Source organism: Gadus macrocephalus, chromosome 11 (genome assembly GCF_031168955.1).
Source record: "Gadus macrocephalus chromosome 11, ASM3116895v1".
NCBI classification, from domain to species: Eukaryota; Metazoa; Chordata; class Actinopteri; order Gadiformes; family Gadidae; genus Gadus; species Gadus macrocephalus.
The window spans coordinates 5,971,104-5,986,954 of record NC_082392.1 but is presented as its reverse complement, the minus strand read 5'-3'; the positions used below and the strand labels follow the sequence as shown (position 1 = coordinate 5,986,954).

The 15,851-nt window shown below is 44.3% G+C and overlaps 2 protein-coding genes across 3 annotated transcripts; one reads left to right on the top strand and one right to left on the bottom strand.

The window, feature by feature from the left end:
• The first annotated feature begins 204 nt into the window (after window positions 1-204).
• Window positions 205-8,575, top strand: mrpl13 (mitochondrial ribosomal protein L13). The gene is made up of 7 exons (XM_060064313.1): window positions 205-344; window positions 746-869; window positions 1,736-1,829; window positions 2,086-2,146; window positions 3,610-3,696; window positions 4,838-4,959; window positions 7,769-8,575. The coding sequence occupies exons 1-7, from the start codon at window positions 318-320 to the stop codon at window positions 7,791-7,793; spliced, it is 540 nt and encodes a 179-aa protein (XP_059920296.1). The 5' UTR covers window positions 205-317; the 3' UTR covers window positions 7,794-8,575.
• Window positions 8,576-8,669: 94 nt separating this feature from the next.
• LOC132467173 (heterogeneous nuclear ribonucleoprotein U-like protein 2) lies at window positions 8,670-15,296 on the bottom strand. 2 transcript variants are annotated; one of them, XM_060064319.1, is made up of 3 exons: window positions 14,943-15,296; window positions 13,428-13,583; window positions 8,670-10,182 (listed from the first exon to the last, which is right to left on the bottom strand). In XM_060064319.1, exons 2-3 carry the CDS (start codon window positions 13,444-13,446, stop codon window positions 9,839-9,841), a joined length of 363 nt encoding a protein of 120 aa, XP_059920302.1. In that variant the 5' UTR covers window positions 13,447-13,583; window positions 14,943-15,296; the 3' UTR covers window positions 8,670-9,838. The 2 variants fall into 2 exon arrangements, 1 of the variants encoding a protein (XP_059920302.1); XR_009527957.1 differs by lacking the exon at window positions 8,670-10,182 and adding an exon at window positions 11,729-11,867 and having other exon boundaries at window positions 14,943-15,100.
• Window positions 15,297-15,851: the final 555 nt, after the last annotated feature.

The window sequence follows — 15,851 nt, the reverse complement described above, 5'->3', positions numbered from 1 at the left end:
GATCTTTATGAGGGCGGCAACAAAATAGCACCGTGTCGAAAACCGTATTTGGATAAAGCTCAAATGTGGCTATTTTCTAGACATAACTAATGCATATACATGAATAAAGATTGTATTACCTAATTATCCTAGATAATTATATGCATCCCCAAACGAAAAGGTATTTGTTTGTCCAAAACAAACCATGTGGGGGAACAAATATATTGTCTGAATGTTTCACATCGGAAGTCTTTCGCAGCCCGCCGTGCTGCCAGTGGCTGAGATACATGTTTTTGAGGGTCAAGATTTCTGGAATATGAATCATTAGTCTATTAATCATGGCAAACTTTTCAAGAACAGCCCAGGTAATTTTGGTATTTCAACATGACATCACACATCTTGTTGCAACATTGGTAAAAAACCCATGCTGTTATTACCATGCTTGTTATTTGTTAACAAGGTTACAAACCCTTGCTAGCTTCTTATGTATGTATGGTCTTGCGTTTCACTTATTGCCGGGACAGCTTTTATTGATCATGACAATGTTTACAACAGTTATTAATGGTCTTTAGATTATCTTATGGTAAAGCAAGTCAACTGAATGAATTTAATTGACTTGTTTTGCCAATGTATGTTCATGTAGACCAACGCAATATGCCTAATCTTTGAATGACACAATTGTATTTTGAATGCACTATTCACTGTACAGCCTCCTATCAATATATTCTTTGTTGATATTATCCTGTCTTTCCTCCCCTCCTTTCAGCAATGGGCGACTTTCTCCCGATCATGGTTTCTCATTGATGCTAAGATGCAGCCACCTGGGAAAATAGCCACGATGTGTTCTGTCCGACTACAGGGGAAACACAAGCCCATCTATCATGCACTGAGTAAGCAAGACCTCAGCTAGCTATACCATTTTGATTCAAGCTTGAGCCACTTTGTGTATCACTACGACCATGCTAACGTGGGATAATATTGCATGTACCAGACTGTATATAAAACCTATTACATGCGTACAGTTCTAGGAAAATCGTCATTGTAGATTTATATTATCTCTTGAAAGTTATTTTTGCTATCTGTCACGATAGGTCAATAATCAGCCAGTAGCTGAAGTGGCTGAAGCCACTATGGCTGTACCTAGGACTGGTTTCATAGCCCTGCATAGTGTTAGTGTTGGACAGTGTTTTTATTCTGATTTGATGCATTTTTTACTTTACTGTAACCACCAATTGATTATTGGCAGTGAGGTTTTAATTTTGGCTTTTGTATATTCCACCTTTTGATATTTATATGAAGTATCATATTAATCCATTGTTGGCGCTTTCAAGGCACCCATATTGCTGTCCATAGTGAGGGATTATGACACCAAATGTTCTTTCCATGTGTTATCAGCTGAAAGCGTTAATGCATGTGTGTACTACTGAGTAATAAAGTCTAGAATGAAATGCCCATGTTTTTTCTAAAGAAAGCAAGATCCTAGACACCAATTATTATTGTTTTTTAAGTAAAATGTAGGTAAATTTGAATACGTAGGTAAAGTATGTTTCACGATTTTAAAATATTTAAACAATCATTTTACTCATTGATCGTTTTCCTTTAATTGATTTGACTATTGACTGTTGATTTTGGAATGGCTCATTTAGATTTATCCTTTGGTAATATGACTTAGTTGCATTTCACCCGATGAAGATCCTGACTCAGTTGTTCCATATGCTCTTGAGTCTTGAATCATCATGCACTGTTTTCCATGCAGGTGATTGCGGAGACCATGTGGTCGTAATGAATACCAGACACATAGCCTTCTCTGGAAACAAATGGGAGCAGAAAGTCTACTCCTCTCACACAGGGTAATAATAACCTACCTCCTTTGTGCCCTAAATTATACAATAAATCTGAATAAATTATAGTATTGTTCTCGACTATTATTGGTCATAAGACATGCCTTTAATGAAATATAGATTGTCCCAATGAGATTGCCTTGCAGAAGCCCCATATGCCATTTAAATACAGTGAAAAATCCATGAATTAAGTATAGATTTGAACGATAACCCCCAGTGCTGAAAATAATTTAATCATATAATTTACATCTTCTTTACCACACAGGTATCCGGGAGGATTCAAGCAAGTCACGGCTGCCCAGCTCCACCTTAAAGACCCAAAAGCTGTACGTTGATGTTCATGGTCTCTTTTGTACAAAACAGCCCCTCAGACATCGCATCGAGATTGGCTTAATAACTTAATACTGAATTGTTATACGCATGTTGTCCACTGATCTGACAATTACCAACAGTCATCCCTTTCGTTTGCACCAACCGACATTTTTCACATTGTGGCACAAAACTAAAAGCCATAACTGAATTTCAGGAATTCTATTATGCTGTTGTAGCATACTGTAGTGTATAGTTAGAAACTATGTTAATATGCGAGTTAAGGAATCGCATACAGATATACTTTGGTTTTATATTACAGTTAATGATGCCATTATGATGTTCACAACAGTCCGGTATAAGTGTTGTAAATCTGGAAAGGGGGGGGGGGGGGGGGCAACAACAACTGTATCAGGGTGACTGCCCCCTGCCCTGGCCACCCCTAGGGGGTGCCACTGCCTCTTGTACATGCACAGTCAGTGGTTGTCAGTGGTGCTCATTGGGAAAGGCGGGGGAGGACAATGTCTCAGGGGTCGAAGTGGTCTGATTGCATATTCATGTGACTGTAGAGCCAGCCGTGGAAACCTGAACGCCTCATGAATAATAGGGTTCACTGGTGACAAACCTCTGCCAGCTGCCTGTGCTCTTATGTAATCTAGCCTATGATTTCGGCCTAATTTGAATGTAATTAGGCTAGGTTTCAAATGTCATTGATCGAAGTTATATCTATATTTATTTATTTATTATTAATGATTAATGCTGATCAAAGCACATTTTCGTTTTTTCCTATAGTTTGATAATTGTATTTCCTTGTATTAATCACTAATGTGGCGTATCAATTATTAGGAAAAGGCAAAAATCTAAAATTTGAAAAGCCTAAGTCTAGTCTTTGTGCTCTATCACTACTCGCTGCTGATTTCTGTCCTGATGATGAACCACGTAGTTAAACAATGACGGTAACTCCATGTGATCGGTGCAGTTACGTCGACGTTCCCGTTGGTCCATTGACCGTGACAGCAGACTCATGAGGCCCAGGCAGAGAGGGCTTCTGCAATTTTTATTGTTGTTGACAAGGAGGATCCTCTTGAATTGCAACCAGTGATTCATGTCTGCTTCCCAATCAAAGGTTCCCCTGGAACCATAGTGAGGGAAAATATTATGTTGGCTCTGGATTGTCATTTTAATCAGGCCTTTGAACCGCAGGCTTGTGTCCTCTCAGTGGTATAATTGCAACAAGGCTTGGCTGGTTTGAGAGCGGGTGGGGGGGGGGGGGGGGGGGGCAGGGAATTGGACCAAAGTGGGGATATTTCAGTGTTAAATCCTTCCAGTATCCATGTGTTTTGAATTCATGTATTTTGACAAAGAAATCGATTTAAACTAATGGTTGACTTTATCTAATGATCCAAAATGTTGCATAAAACTAAGGGTACTCCAACTAAACGAACGAACCCCCTTATGGCCATTGGCTTCCCTTCCACAGATAGTTAAGTTGGCGGTTTACGGCATGTTACCCAGGAACCTGCTCCGGCACAACATGATGCAGCGACTGCACATCTTCACAGAGGACGTGAGTGACGCTCTTCTCTGTTTCTTATGACCAACACATCGTCTTTTGAGGTTCCAAATATTACAGAAGATAAGGTAACACTTTACTGTTAGGGTCCATGAATTAACTAAGAATTTAAATTAGTTAATGCATGTCTACTAATGGTCTAGTGATAATTGACTAATAATTTATCACATGTTGACTAAGGTAATGGTGTTTGTTTCTACATTATTTAATAGGGTTAACGTTAAACGTAACCAACCACCCATGACCATTATGTTACATTTTATTTATATACTTTGGTCTAAAACGACTTAGTGTGGTATGGGTGGGATGTTGTTTGTATGTGTATGTAAAAAATAAATAAAAATAAAAATATGGATATGTCTGTTAAAACGTATGCTCAGTGTATTCTGTGTTACATTTCCAAATAAAAAAATTATCAAAAAAAATAAAACGACTTAGTGTATGTACTAGCGAACAAGTGCATTAAACAATGAAGATATAACCAAAAAAGTCATTGAGTAGATCAAATTTAATTAAAAAAATATCCAAAGAAACTGCTACCCCCAACCCTAACCCATTCATATGCTTTTGCCAAATAAGAATGCTCATGACTAAATGAGCTAAGCTTAATAAATATACCCTTATTGTCAAGTGTATCGCGACACCTGTCTAGCCGTAGGACTCCAATGGACCTAAGTGATATGTACTCTCGGCCGCCAATAACGTTGTCAAGGACCGCACCAGCGTTGTTTGCTTACACCGCTACATTCCAGGCTATCCTCAACACTGCTTCTGAAGACAAAAAATATATGATTTACTTCACGGTGTTAATGGTCTTCCGCACATGACTGCTTTTTTTTTATCGTACGTCATAAAATCAGGATTGCAGAGATTAATGATGCGGCGAATCATTTTCCCTCACATCATAATTGAATCATTGTAAGGTCAGAAGAGCTTTAACCCTGCATAAGTCGTTCATCATTTTCGTCACTTATCCTACTGTGTGTGTGTGTGTGTGTGTGTGTGTGTGTTTGTCTGGTGTATGTGTGTGTGTGTGTGTGTGTGTGTGTTTGTCTGGTGTTGTGTGTGTGTGTGTGTGTGTGTGTGTGTGTGTGTGTGTGTGTGTGTGTGTGTGTGTGTGTGTGTCTGTCTCCAGGAGCTGCCAGAGGACATCCTGGCCAACCTGACGGAGGAGCTAGCCCAGCCCAGAGTCGTCCCGCGGACCCTGAGCCAGTACACCCAGGAGGAGAAGGACGCCTTCCCCAGGCTGTGGACCCCGTACGTCTTCCAAGACACGCACGCACGCGCAAGCCTATACATACATACATTCATGCATAAAGGCACCTATGCATACAAATTCCAAGGATGATCATGTTCGGCATATTCACATAAAAATTTTACTTACTTACTTGCCTTTTTTTAAAGAATGGTTCACATTACCAGTGAAGTATTCATTTCAGCTCTTGCATTATAGATTTTGTTAAAATTTATGTATACTCTACACCACCATGCACATAGGCTATCTACCTATGCCTCTTACGAAGGCTGCGCTTACCCTACTTAAAAAAATACTTTTTCACATATATAGTTAGTTTATTATCATGTGTGTCTGTATATGTGCTCTCAAACCCTCTCAATCAATCACAAAAACACATCAAGGCTCTCTGAGGCTTGTATTATCCTGGGACTGTCGTAGGGGGTGAAACGGTTCTTTCTGCTTCGAAAAGCGAGTCGGATCAACAGATCTTTGGTTCACAGGAGCGGTTCACACAGCTACTTTATGTATCTCAGCTATGCATGATTTCGTGCAATTCTTCAAAAGTTCTTCTTCCCTCTCAACTTCACACTTGACTTGTGTTCCACATCTCCTGGACCTCTGAGGACGTCCTTTGGCTCCAGGGTTTGGCAGGGGAGCCGCTGGGCCGCTTGACCTCGCCGCGTCCCAATGAGATCCAGATTAGTGTTGATCAAAGTCTTTATTTTGGCTTACAGCTGATTGGACACTCACAGTGTATATGGTTTGGGTTAAACCCCTGATTACGGCAACAGGGTGAAGTCCAGCCTGTAGTGTGAACCCCCCCCCACACACACACACACACACACACACACACACACACACACACACACACACACACACACACACACACACACACACACACACACACACACACACACACACACACACCGTACTCTCTTGTGTGGACCTTAGCTTCTAGGGGGAGACGGGGAGCTTCTTCAGGAAGCTGGCGAAATTCAAGGGGGCGAGTTATCGGCCATAATCAGATTCATGGCTTTTCTGGGAGCAGTGTTTTCTGCTCGGATATTAAATTGACATTGAGCGTGACCCGTGGTGTGGAGGCATGATGATGCACTCCCTCTCGTCTCCCCTCCCTCCCTTCCCCATGGCCCTCCGACACCACCCCCCCCACGGGTTAACTGGGATGCGGGCTGCCTACTCCGCAACGCTGATCTTTTAAAAAATGCATTAAAGAAACACGAGGGCTGCTGAAATGTTACCAGTAGAACTACAATGAATAGAAAATCAAGGATGGGACTGATGATGAATATCTATGACCCCAGAGCATCACCCTTATATTCTAGAGGGTTTCCACTGTGGAAGGGTTTAGGCTGAAGTGATTTCCAAAAATCATATGGTGGGGGTTGGTGGGGATTGCATGCATAACTACCTGGACCCATAGTGGGATGAAATATCGCAGTGATGTCAGTGTTTCTGACGTCCTAGTAATTGATTTTTGTTTGTACTCCATATTCCAGACACATTCTAGGACAATGACATTTTCATGAAGTCACCAAAGCAGTGTTCCCTTTATGCAATGTCTCGAACTTGGCACCATCTAAATAGTTGTGACACACTAAAATCTGCCATGTCATATCATCCATCATGGATGAAAAGAACCATAAAAAACCTTGCATCATTGAGCCTGTGCCTAATTCCACCGTGATCGGAAAATGGTAATGAAATCCTGCTTTTAAGAAGGAGGCTTTCGAATTTTCTAAATGCTCACTTTCATTGCTTTGAGGACACATTATCATCAACAGATTTCATATCCCCTGATTCCAAAGCATTAAGTGGGGGTTGATGTGTTGTTTCATTTGGAGCGCATTACTTTCGGCGTGCGTGCGTGACTGTGTGTATTCATTCACGGGGGCTGTCACGGGCGGTGTATAGTGATGAACGACCGGCATCATGTTGTTCTACGCCTGCCATCTTCCCCCAGCCAATCACGGCGCCGGGCGCGGCCCTCTGTCGCACGGCGGACAAGGTCAAGGTCCATTTTAATTGGATACAAGGGCCTTTTGCATATTTAATATTCACTCATATCTATCCTTCCTCTCTGATTTATCAATCAAATATGTGCTCGGCTATCTTGTGTGGTAGGGTTTGAGGCATCAAGGGTGACTCTACCAGGAGTCACGATTAAATCACAATTAATATTCATATTCCCTCTCCGATTAAATTTGAATCCTTAGGGAGCGTGTGGATGGTTCAGTGATCATTATGGTTCCTTTTATTCACTTCTGCACGCGGGCACTGAGGGTGTGTCCGCCTAGGCCCACAATGCCTTGCGCCTCGTAAAATAAGAAGGGGTTACGTGATCTTGTACTGACGTTGTGAGGGCTTATACTTTCTAGGATGGAATGGGGGAGGAATGTCATCACGTAAGAATCGTCTTGGATTGCGGATGGATCATAAGGAGCTACAAAAAGCTACTTTTTTATTTTGTCTTTAGATATAGTGGATGTGATGTAACTTTTTCGAATATAAAACCTGAAAGATTCCCATCCCTACTTTCTGGTGATACATATTTTCGTGGCGCTTGCTTGGCTTTCCATTAGAATCCAGATGAGACTGGTGCAGATCTATCGCTTTGTGCCCTGCCAGAGTAAAAAATGGTGTGTCTGTGGCATCTGATAGAGAAGACAGAAAGATATGTCTGGGATCCCCTCTCATCATTCACCTTCTCTCCAATTCTGCCTGCAAAGCTGGCCTTTTAAATGCTTTTTTGCAATTTTTTTCTACTTATCTCTAAATCTGTTTTTCCTTCCCTCTTCTCGGTCCCTGCAGACCGACAGACTACAAGATGAAGTGAGAGCTGCAGGATGACACCGGGGGGCTCACAGAGTCATGCAGGAGGCAGCACGCCTTGGCCCATTACAGCGCGGCCATGTTACCAGCTAACCTCATCTGAAGAAATGCCCACGGTGTTGGTGCCTTGGCCGTGTTTCGAATGCTTCCCTCATCTATGAGATTAGGACTGACTTTTATTTTTCCTTTTTTACATATTTTTTTTTTTTTTTTCAAACAAAGACAAAAAGTACGAGGCCATTTTGAAATCTGTTTTGATACAAACATGAACGTGATATAGAAGTGTTTTGAGTTAGGAGGCGGTGGTCTGTTTCTGGGTTTGAGTTGGGTTGACTGGGTTTGTTCTAGCGATATGCGGAAGGGAGTCTCCCTTGTCTCCAGAGAAGATCTCACTATGTCCATCATTGTCGATAATCACGTCATAAACACAGATATAAGCCCTGCCAAGGGAAACTTATTTAAGACTCTGGTTTATTGAAGGGTGTCTACATAGTGATCGATCATATTTGAATGGCTCCTGTTATGTTTCCATGGCTGTGAGGATATCGGGCAGTACAGATGCTCCTGGTGTGATTCAAGTGTGTGAAAGAGGCTGAATATTAACAACCAGAACGCTTGTTTTCCATGACTCAATTGAAAGGTGGTTAGGTTACTCTGGTCCAGATGCATTGTTTCTGACAATGTCTCAACTTGCCACGCCTGTAAGTTACCCCGTTATAAATAATTGTTAGTTCCTTTTTTTTTTAAGTATACTTTGTGTAATAGACCAATAAATAATTTACTATATTTTTGTCTAGTGCTTTTATTTTCTGAAAAGTATTTGCAACACTCTGCGGTAAAGAACATGTTATGAGACGCAATAAACAAAAATGCCAAAAAATCAACGTCATAACAGATTTTATTTGGTTATAAAAAAAATAATAAATAAAATACTCCACTTTGCCAATTCATATTTGTTGCAAGAACAGATTCCTTAACTGTTCTTAGGCCCAGCGTTTTCAGTTCTAGAAAGATGTGTTCATATGTACAGATTGGCTGTAGTCACTTTGGGTGCCTGATTTGTATCTGGCCCTGTTGCAGGATAAATGGACTTATTACTATGCTAAAAAATATTTGAAACTTCCAACAAAATCATTTGCTGCCACCAAAAAAATCTCAATGTATAAAAAAAAAAGCTCTGGTTTCAATAGGTCAAAATTGAATATAGTGCTGACCAATGAGCAAGCAGCTTCCACAGTGAACAGGCCCACAGGAACACCAAAATAGAGAAACGAGGCCAAACCGACGCTTTCACTTGTATCAGATCTTTAAGAATAAATTGCGGTTGAATAGTTGCAATCTATGTTTGGAGTGAAATATTAAAGGACAACAAAAGAATAGTCCTGACAACTCTGGAAAATTGCTTCAGTAAAGTCATATGAAGCTCCTTCGTTCTAAAGATGGGTGGAATAAAACCTTTTTAATAAACTAAAATCTGAAAAAAATAAAGTTTACTTAATAGAATGGAAAAGGCTTTGTAGTGGGGGGAAATAAACTCACAAAACACAACATGTACCAATTTAAATTCTGTTAGGATCCAAATGTTCAAATTGAATCCGTGACAAAAACAAAACAGAACGAACGCTCAACAAGTTTTCCTCAAAGGTGACATGCAAATTCCTTCTTTAAAAAGGGCTTCGTCACGAAGTCAACCGACCCCAAGGTGAACGCAGAGTCTTCCCATCTTTACACTCAACGGTACAAACATAAATCAGGCACTTTTCCGAGTTCAACAGAGACACCGTACAAGAGTTAACAAGACAACTGTCTATCGTGGTGGAGAATGCCACTGCCATCCACAGTTTTTCTGATGTTGCGGAGTCTGTAGGAAACAGTCTCACCTGTGTGTGTGTGTGTGTGTGTGTTTGTGTGTATGTGCGCGTGCTAGTATCCGTGTACAACACGTGTCCCGCGGGCTCAGAGTGTAGGTAGCTCGTGTGTGGTCATGCTCCACCCGGCCTCAAGCACTCGCGGTGCGTGTCCGACGCGTCCGGGCTTCCGGTCTCGTTGCTACGCGCCGCCCCCCTCCTCGCTCTCCTCCGTGACGACGGCGTCGCCGCCGCCGCCGCCGCCCACCTCCTCCCCCGTTCCGCGGGCGTGGCGGGCAAAGCGTTGCGCGACCCCGGGCGACCTCAGCTCCACGTCCTCTGAGCGGGGCCCCGGCCGGTACCCCCGGGGGTCGTACCCGGGGTAGTACTGGGGTGGGTAGCCGTGCTGATACGGATCTTGCTCCTCGTCCTCGCCTTCCTCGTCGTCGTCGTCGTCGTCGTCCTCCTCTTCTTCCTCGGCTCCTCGCCGCCCGCCGTTGTAGGCCACGGCCCCCGGGTTGTAGCCGCCGTGCGGTAGCGCTTGGACTGGTGGTGGTGGTGGTGGTGGTGGTGGTGGTGGTGGTGGTGGTGGTGGTGGTGGGAGGTGGAAGGGGGGGGGGGGTGTACTGGGTTAGGTCTCTGGGTTCTAGACATTGTTTTCCAGACACAGATCAGCGGAGCTGTCTGTCTCCTGATGCCCACTCCAAGGACACAGTGCAGCCGCACTGTGGCTCACTTCAATCACGGTGTTGAGTTGAGAATACAAGCGCGTACCCACCACCACCACCACCACCACCACCCCCTCCACCATCACCCCCTCCACCAACACCACCACTTGGAAGGAGCCGAAGATCATTACAGGGATTAGAGTTACCCGGCATGAATGACAAAGGCAGCCGGCAAGCAGATTGAATGTTAAGACAGCAGGACTGAACAGGAGCCTTGAGAAGAATGAGTGCAATGGGGGAATGGGGAAATTCGCTTTGGATGGGGAGAAGTTCATTAAGCAGGCCCTTTCTTCTTTTGCTTTAGGCAAACATTTGCCCTTCGGTTTTCTTTTCACGTTGCGGAGTCTCCCTACTGGTCTACAGAGAACATTGAACGCGGGTTCTTGGGTTCTCGACGACAGAAGGACTTCAAGAGCCCTCAGTTTGATTATGCACAACAAGGCTTCGAAAGAGCTGATGAATATTTACACGAGACGGGCTCTGCGATGTGCTAATGAATGGATCAAGTTTAAAATTGCCAAATAACATTCAGGGCGTCACTGCCAATCCGTCTTGTGTGCTTCCCCCCACTTTTATTAATTTTCTGAATGAGCACAGCACTACACCCACTTTGTGGAGCAGAACAAAGAGCATACATCTTTCAGTGTGCCTGTTCAGCCTCAGCTTGGTGCTCAGTATCCTGCGGCATCTTCCCAAACCTTTTGCTCTGAGGGGAGGCGATAGGTCCTTCTCAGCCTGTAGTGCTTAATATCGGTGCCTTGAGGGGACGGCAAATATGAGACGCTTCATGAAACAGATGGTGTCCTCTTGATTGATGTAGGATATTAGGAGAACCGAACCCCCTGACCCCGCCCTTTGGTTCAATCAGCGGACGACAGGTGTGTCGCATCAACGCCTCATCAGCAGGAGACAGGGTTAACGTATCAGCCGATAATGAGTTCTCCATGCAATAGCAAGTGTTTGACCTATAGAGGGAGTCATTTCATGTACACCAATGCGCAAGTGGTGCCGGGGCCTGGCTCTCGTTTAAACGGTCTCAAGCTTCTACAACGACAAGGACCACTTAGTGCCTCGGGTTTTGCCCTTTTCCAAGTCGCTAATGCTAATAGGGTTTGAGTTGCAAGATGAAAGGCTTTTTTGGCGGGAATATGTTTACCACACTGCAGCTTTTGTGTGGAGCTGGAAGGGGTTAAACGCAGGGTCGAGTTAGAGACATGATGGTCCTCCATCATGTCATCAAGTGTTGTTTTGTGAAGGTTTGAGTTTTTTTGGGGAATCCATTAAGCTCCTTCACATGCAAGTCTTTTATGGAGAGAGGTTGGGCGAGGGAGGGGAGGGGCGGGGCGGGGCGGGCGGGGGGAGGCGGGGGTATGTCAGGGGCTTGAGGAGTAGAAGGGGGAGGAGGAGGAGGAGGAGGAGGAGGAGGAGGAGGAGGAGGAGGAGGAGGAGAGGAGGAGAGCAGAGAGAATGGTCTTCAGTAGTCATTCCCGTAGTCCCGTTGAGCTAAAGTGGCCAAGAGGAACACCCACCGAGGGAGAAAGAGAGAGTGGAGGTGGAGATGGAAGAGCACAGAGGGAGAGAAAGATGGTCACCACATTATGAAAATAGAAATGTTACCCCAACAGTGTGTTATTACAGTCAGACCACCAAGTCGATATGACCTCTCTGACCTTTGAGCATGCATTCGTGGAGGTCCGAGCACAAGCGATAATCCATGAAACTCATTGTGTTCCTCAATCCTTACCTTTCAATCATTTCATGAATCATGTTTACATTCCAAACCAAATGTTAAGCCACATGTGTAAAAAGAAGAACGCTTGCGTGTAATCTCTATCTACAGGAGAGTTCACCTCTGGCTTTCCATCAATAAAAACAAAATGCCAACACCAACAAGTGGAGGTAAATATGTGGCATTTAGTTTGACATTTAACCAATCGTCTTACATTAAGGTTTAAAACGCCAAAATCAATATACTCTTAAACCTGCCACATATCTCAGGATTCAAATAAGATCATACTTGTTTTGAGAACAACACACAAAATAGTATCCATAACACAATGTTGGATGATACTGTTACTACACCTTGGATTGTGAAGAAAAAAGATTTGATAAAATGTGACGTTACCAAACCTTGAATACGAAGGATGATGTAACGTCTCGTCTATAAGCTATTTGACAGAGACGATAAGCTGTGTGTGTCTGACAATAGTGACTCTAAATAGCCTTTACCGGTGTGTGTATCCAACCTCCATTTGTCTCTGTCGGTGTGTGTTTGTCTTTGAGGCTGAGTGTAACGTTACACACGTGGACTGATGGCTATGTATGTCAGCGCTGTTTGTTGGATCGCACCTAGGTGCGGACAGCCCTGTATAAACGTCACAGTGGAACTAGTCTGCCAATGCCAGATCACTCCCAAAACCCTCAGAGTGTTTTACAAGGCCAATAACCACCTCAGAGCCCACAGAGGCCACGGAAACGCAGTTTAAAAAGTTGTATACATGGATGAAAAAAAGCAGGATTAACGGTTCGGGTCAGGCAGTAAACTTGGTTGTGGTAAAATTAAGCAGAAGTAAAAATAATTCAAATCAAAATGTCGGGATCCTTTTTAAACCGAGAGTTCTACAGGAAATGGACAAACTGACATGACCGAATAAGGGCTGAAGGGAATTTGGACAATTGGCTTCCTCGAGGCAAAATAAGGGTAACATCAGCAACAATTAAGTCACGTCATCAGAAGCTTTAAAACTAACAAAAAATCCCCTCCACTTTAGCTAGCACGTTTCAATTCTGGGATGTAGCAGGCATTACCATTGACTACACAGTTTATATGCAGAATTCATATTTTTCTGAGCTCCTCATCCATGAAATGTCACTTTTCGGCAATGTTAAACACATTCTTATAAACAAGGTTTAACTCACCTCTAGATTGTGCTAACTCTTCTACTTGGCTCCGTTATAAAAACCCTTAACCCATTAACCTCTGATGATGTCACGCCACACACGGGCCAATGTTAGCTCTGAAATGTTTCAAACCCCCCCCCCCCGTGTCTGTCTAATACTCACCGCCAACGTTGTACCCCATGCAGGAGTTCTGATCACAGTACCCCGCAGACCCCGGTGGTCCACCGGAGCCAGGCGAGCCCTGTCTCCCCGGGGTGCCCTGGCTACCCGGCCTGCCAGGGGGCCCCTGGCTGCCCGTCCGACCCTCGCCTGGTAAGCCTGAGGGGGGGGGGGGACATCGTTTGGGTCGGGGTCACAATCCGTTTAGCCTCAGGTAATAATAACAAATAATTCATTACCTATAACCAGGTAATGAAGCTAAAATAAAGAAATATAATTAATTATGCAGGTAGTTATATACACTGTTGCGCTGATGAACGGCCGATGATCAACGGTGATTGTCAAACAGCCCGGAGACCCAAATTAATAATTGAGTCTACATTTATCAAGCCCCAGACCTAGAACAGCACGTTTTACACGATATATACATCAACATATGTATAATTATACCCCCTAACAGCATCCAGATGGGCATGGTGGATTTGGTCACGATGCACCCAAAGACCCCGTTGAGGTGCCAGGAAGGGTCCCGGAAGACCGGACCACCGCCAGCACTAACCCGTTGACCTGGCCCGCCACCCCTTACGTCAGCCGGTGAAACACACGCTCGTCAGCGGGGGTCCGAGCCCAATACTCCCTGGGATAAGGGTTCCTATTTGTGTTTCGCTGTCGACCCAGAGTTCTCCGTTTTCTTCTTAGCAGGATAAAGTGCTCCGTCGGCGCCTGGGCTGTTGCGGCGAGCAGCCGCACACAAATCAATATTTTCTTGGAGGAGTTTCTCGTTTGCCGTAATCCAACAGATATTCCAGGCGAGGAGGGGGGTGGGAGGTGGGTGGGTTGTGGGGGGGATGCGTTAAGGTGCCCGAGGCCCGGTCTTTATGGAAGGGATTCTTCTACTTTAGGGGTTTGATGGGATTTTTCTGCTGAATAATCGCCTTTTTCTCTATTTTTCGATCCCACAATAATAAAGCAGACATGTATTATGCATTCTCTCAATAAAAGAATGGAAAGAATACGCGGAAAAAATCAATGTAGTTATATATATGTGCTACAGGCATAAATTCGTTTTGCTATTGTTCTATTGCAGGGACTGTCATTTAATTTAAGAATACGTTTCCTTCTGTTGGTATTTGATGTTATTGGTGCTTTTATTCTGCTGATGCAAACCGCACCAAGAAAATCAGCACTACAGTAATTCAATTTCAGACTCTTACAGCGCTGAATAAGACTTCCTTGTTCTGTTGTGTCTGTGAGTGTGATTGTGTGTGTGCGTGTCTGTGTGTGAGAGAGTGTGAGTGTGAGTGTGTATGTATTTGTGTATGGGTTTATGTTTGAATTTGTGCGTGTGAGTGTGTGTGTGTGTGTGTGTGTGTGTGTGTGTGTGAGTGTGTGTGTGTGTGTTTGTGCGTGTGTGTGTGTGTGTTTGTATGTGTGTGCGTGCGTGCGTGTGTGTGGGTGTGTTTGTGTGTGTGTGTGTGAGTGTGTGAGTGTGTGTATGTGTGTTGTGCGTTACTGTACCTGGGGCTCCAGGGGGTCCTCGGGGTCCCTGAGATCCGATGCCGTGACTCCCCCGCTCTCCCTTCTCCCCCGAGAGTCCTGCAAACCGCAGCCACCACAGCGGCTTAGCGTAGGACAAGACGGATACCTTTCTCTAACGCAACCTATCATCTGGGACCTCATCTGGGATCACTAACGAATCGTCGAGACGGCCATTAATAAGACAAAAAAATTCATTGACCAAAGAGGGATCAAATGTAATATTTACCTTAGAAACCATATCCCCCCACACCCCTCCATAATGGCGACTTGGCCAAGCAATCGTCTCCGATACATCCGCGCCAGATCATGACAATACCTTATGGGTATCTAGAGGCTGCATGCGTTTTTTCCAGCCAGTTCTTCCCTGCCTACATTTGTCTTCAGAGAGCCTTCTGATAACTCTGAGCCACGCTAACCCACGAATCCACCACCCTTGGTGTCTGCAGACGACGACGTCCTTTCAGAAATGAACTACATCGAAGCAAACTTTGTTTGGTGCTCAAGACGGGACACGCACAGCCGTCTGGTTTATTACCGTCAAAGCTGTGTGTTGGTGTGTGTGTGTGTGTGTGTGTGTGTGTCTGTTTGTGTGTGTGCGTGTGGGGTTGTTAGGGGGTTGGTAAGCTGTTTAGTGGCAGCGGGGTTAAACCACAGTTTAATGGGGCTGTACAACAAACACCCTGGCCCCTGTCCCAGCAGTGGTGGACTGAAGGCCCGTAATGGACGAGTGCGTGGTGCTGTGTGTCGCTGGGGGAGTGTTACGGGGATACGGAAGGAGACAGTTATTTTCATAAGGCCATATTTTTCTTGCAGAGGGTTTTGTGGCAGGACGATGACCTCATGGATGTTAAAATGATTGGCTGCATGTGGGTTAGATTGCACCTCCCG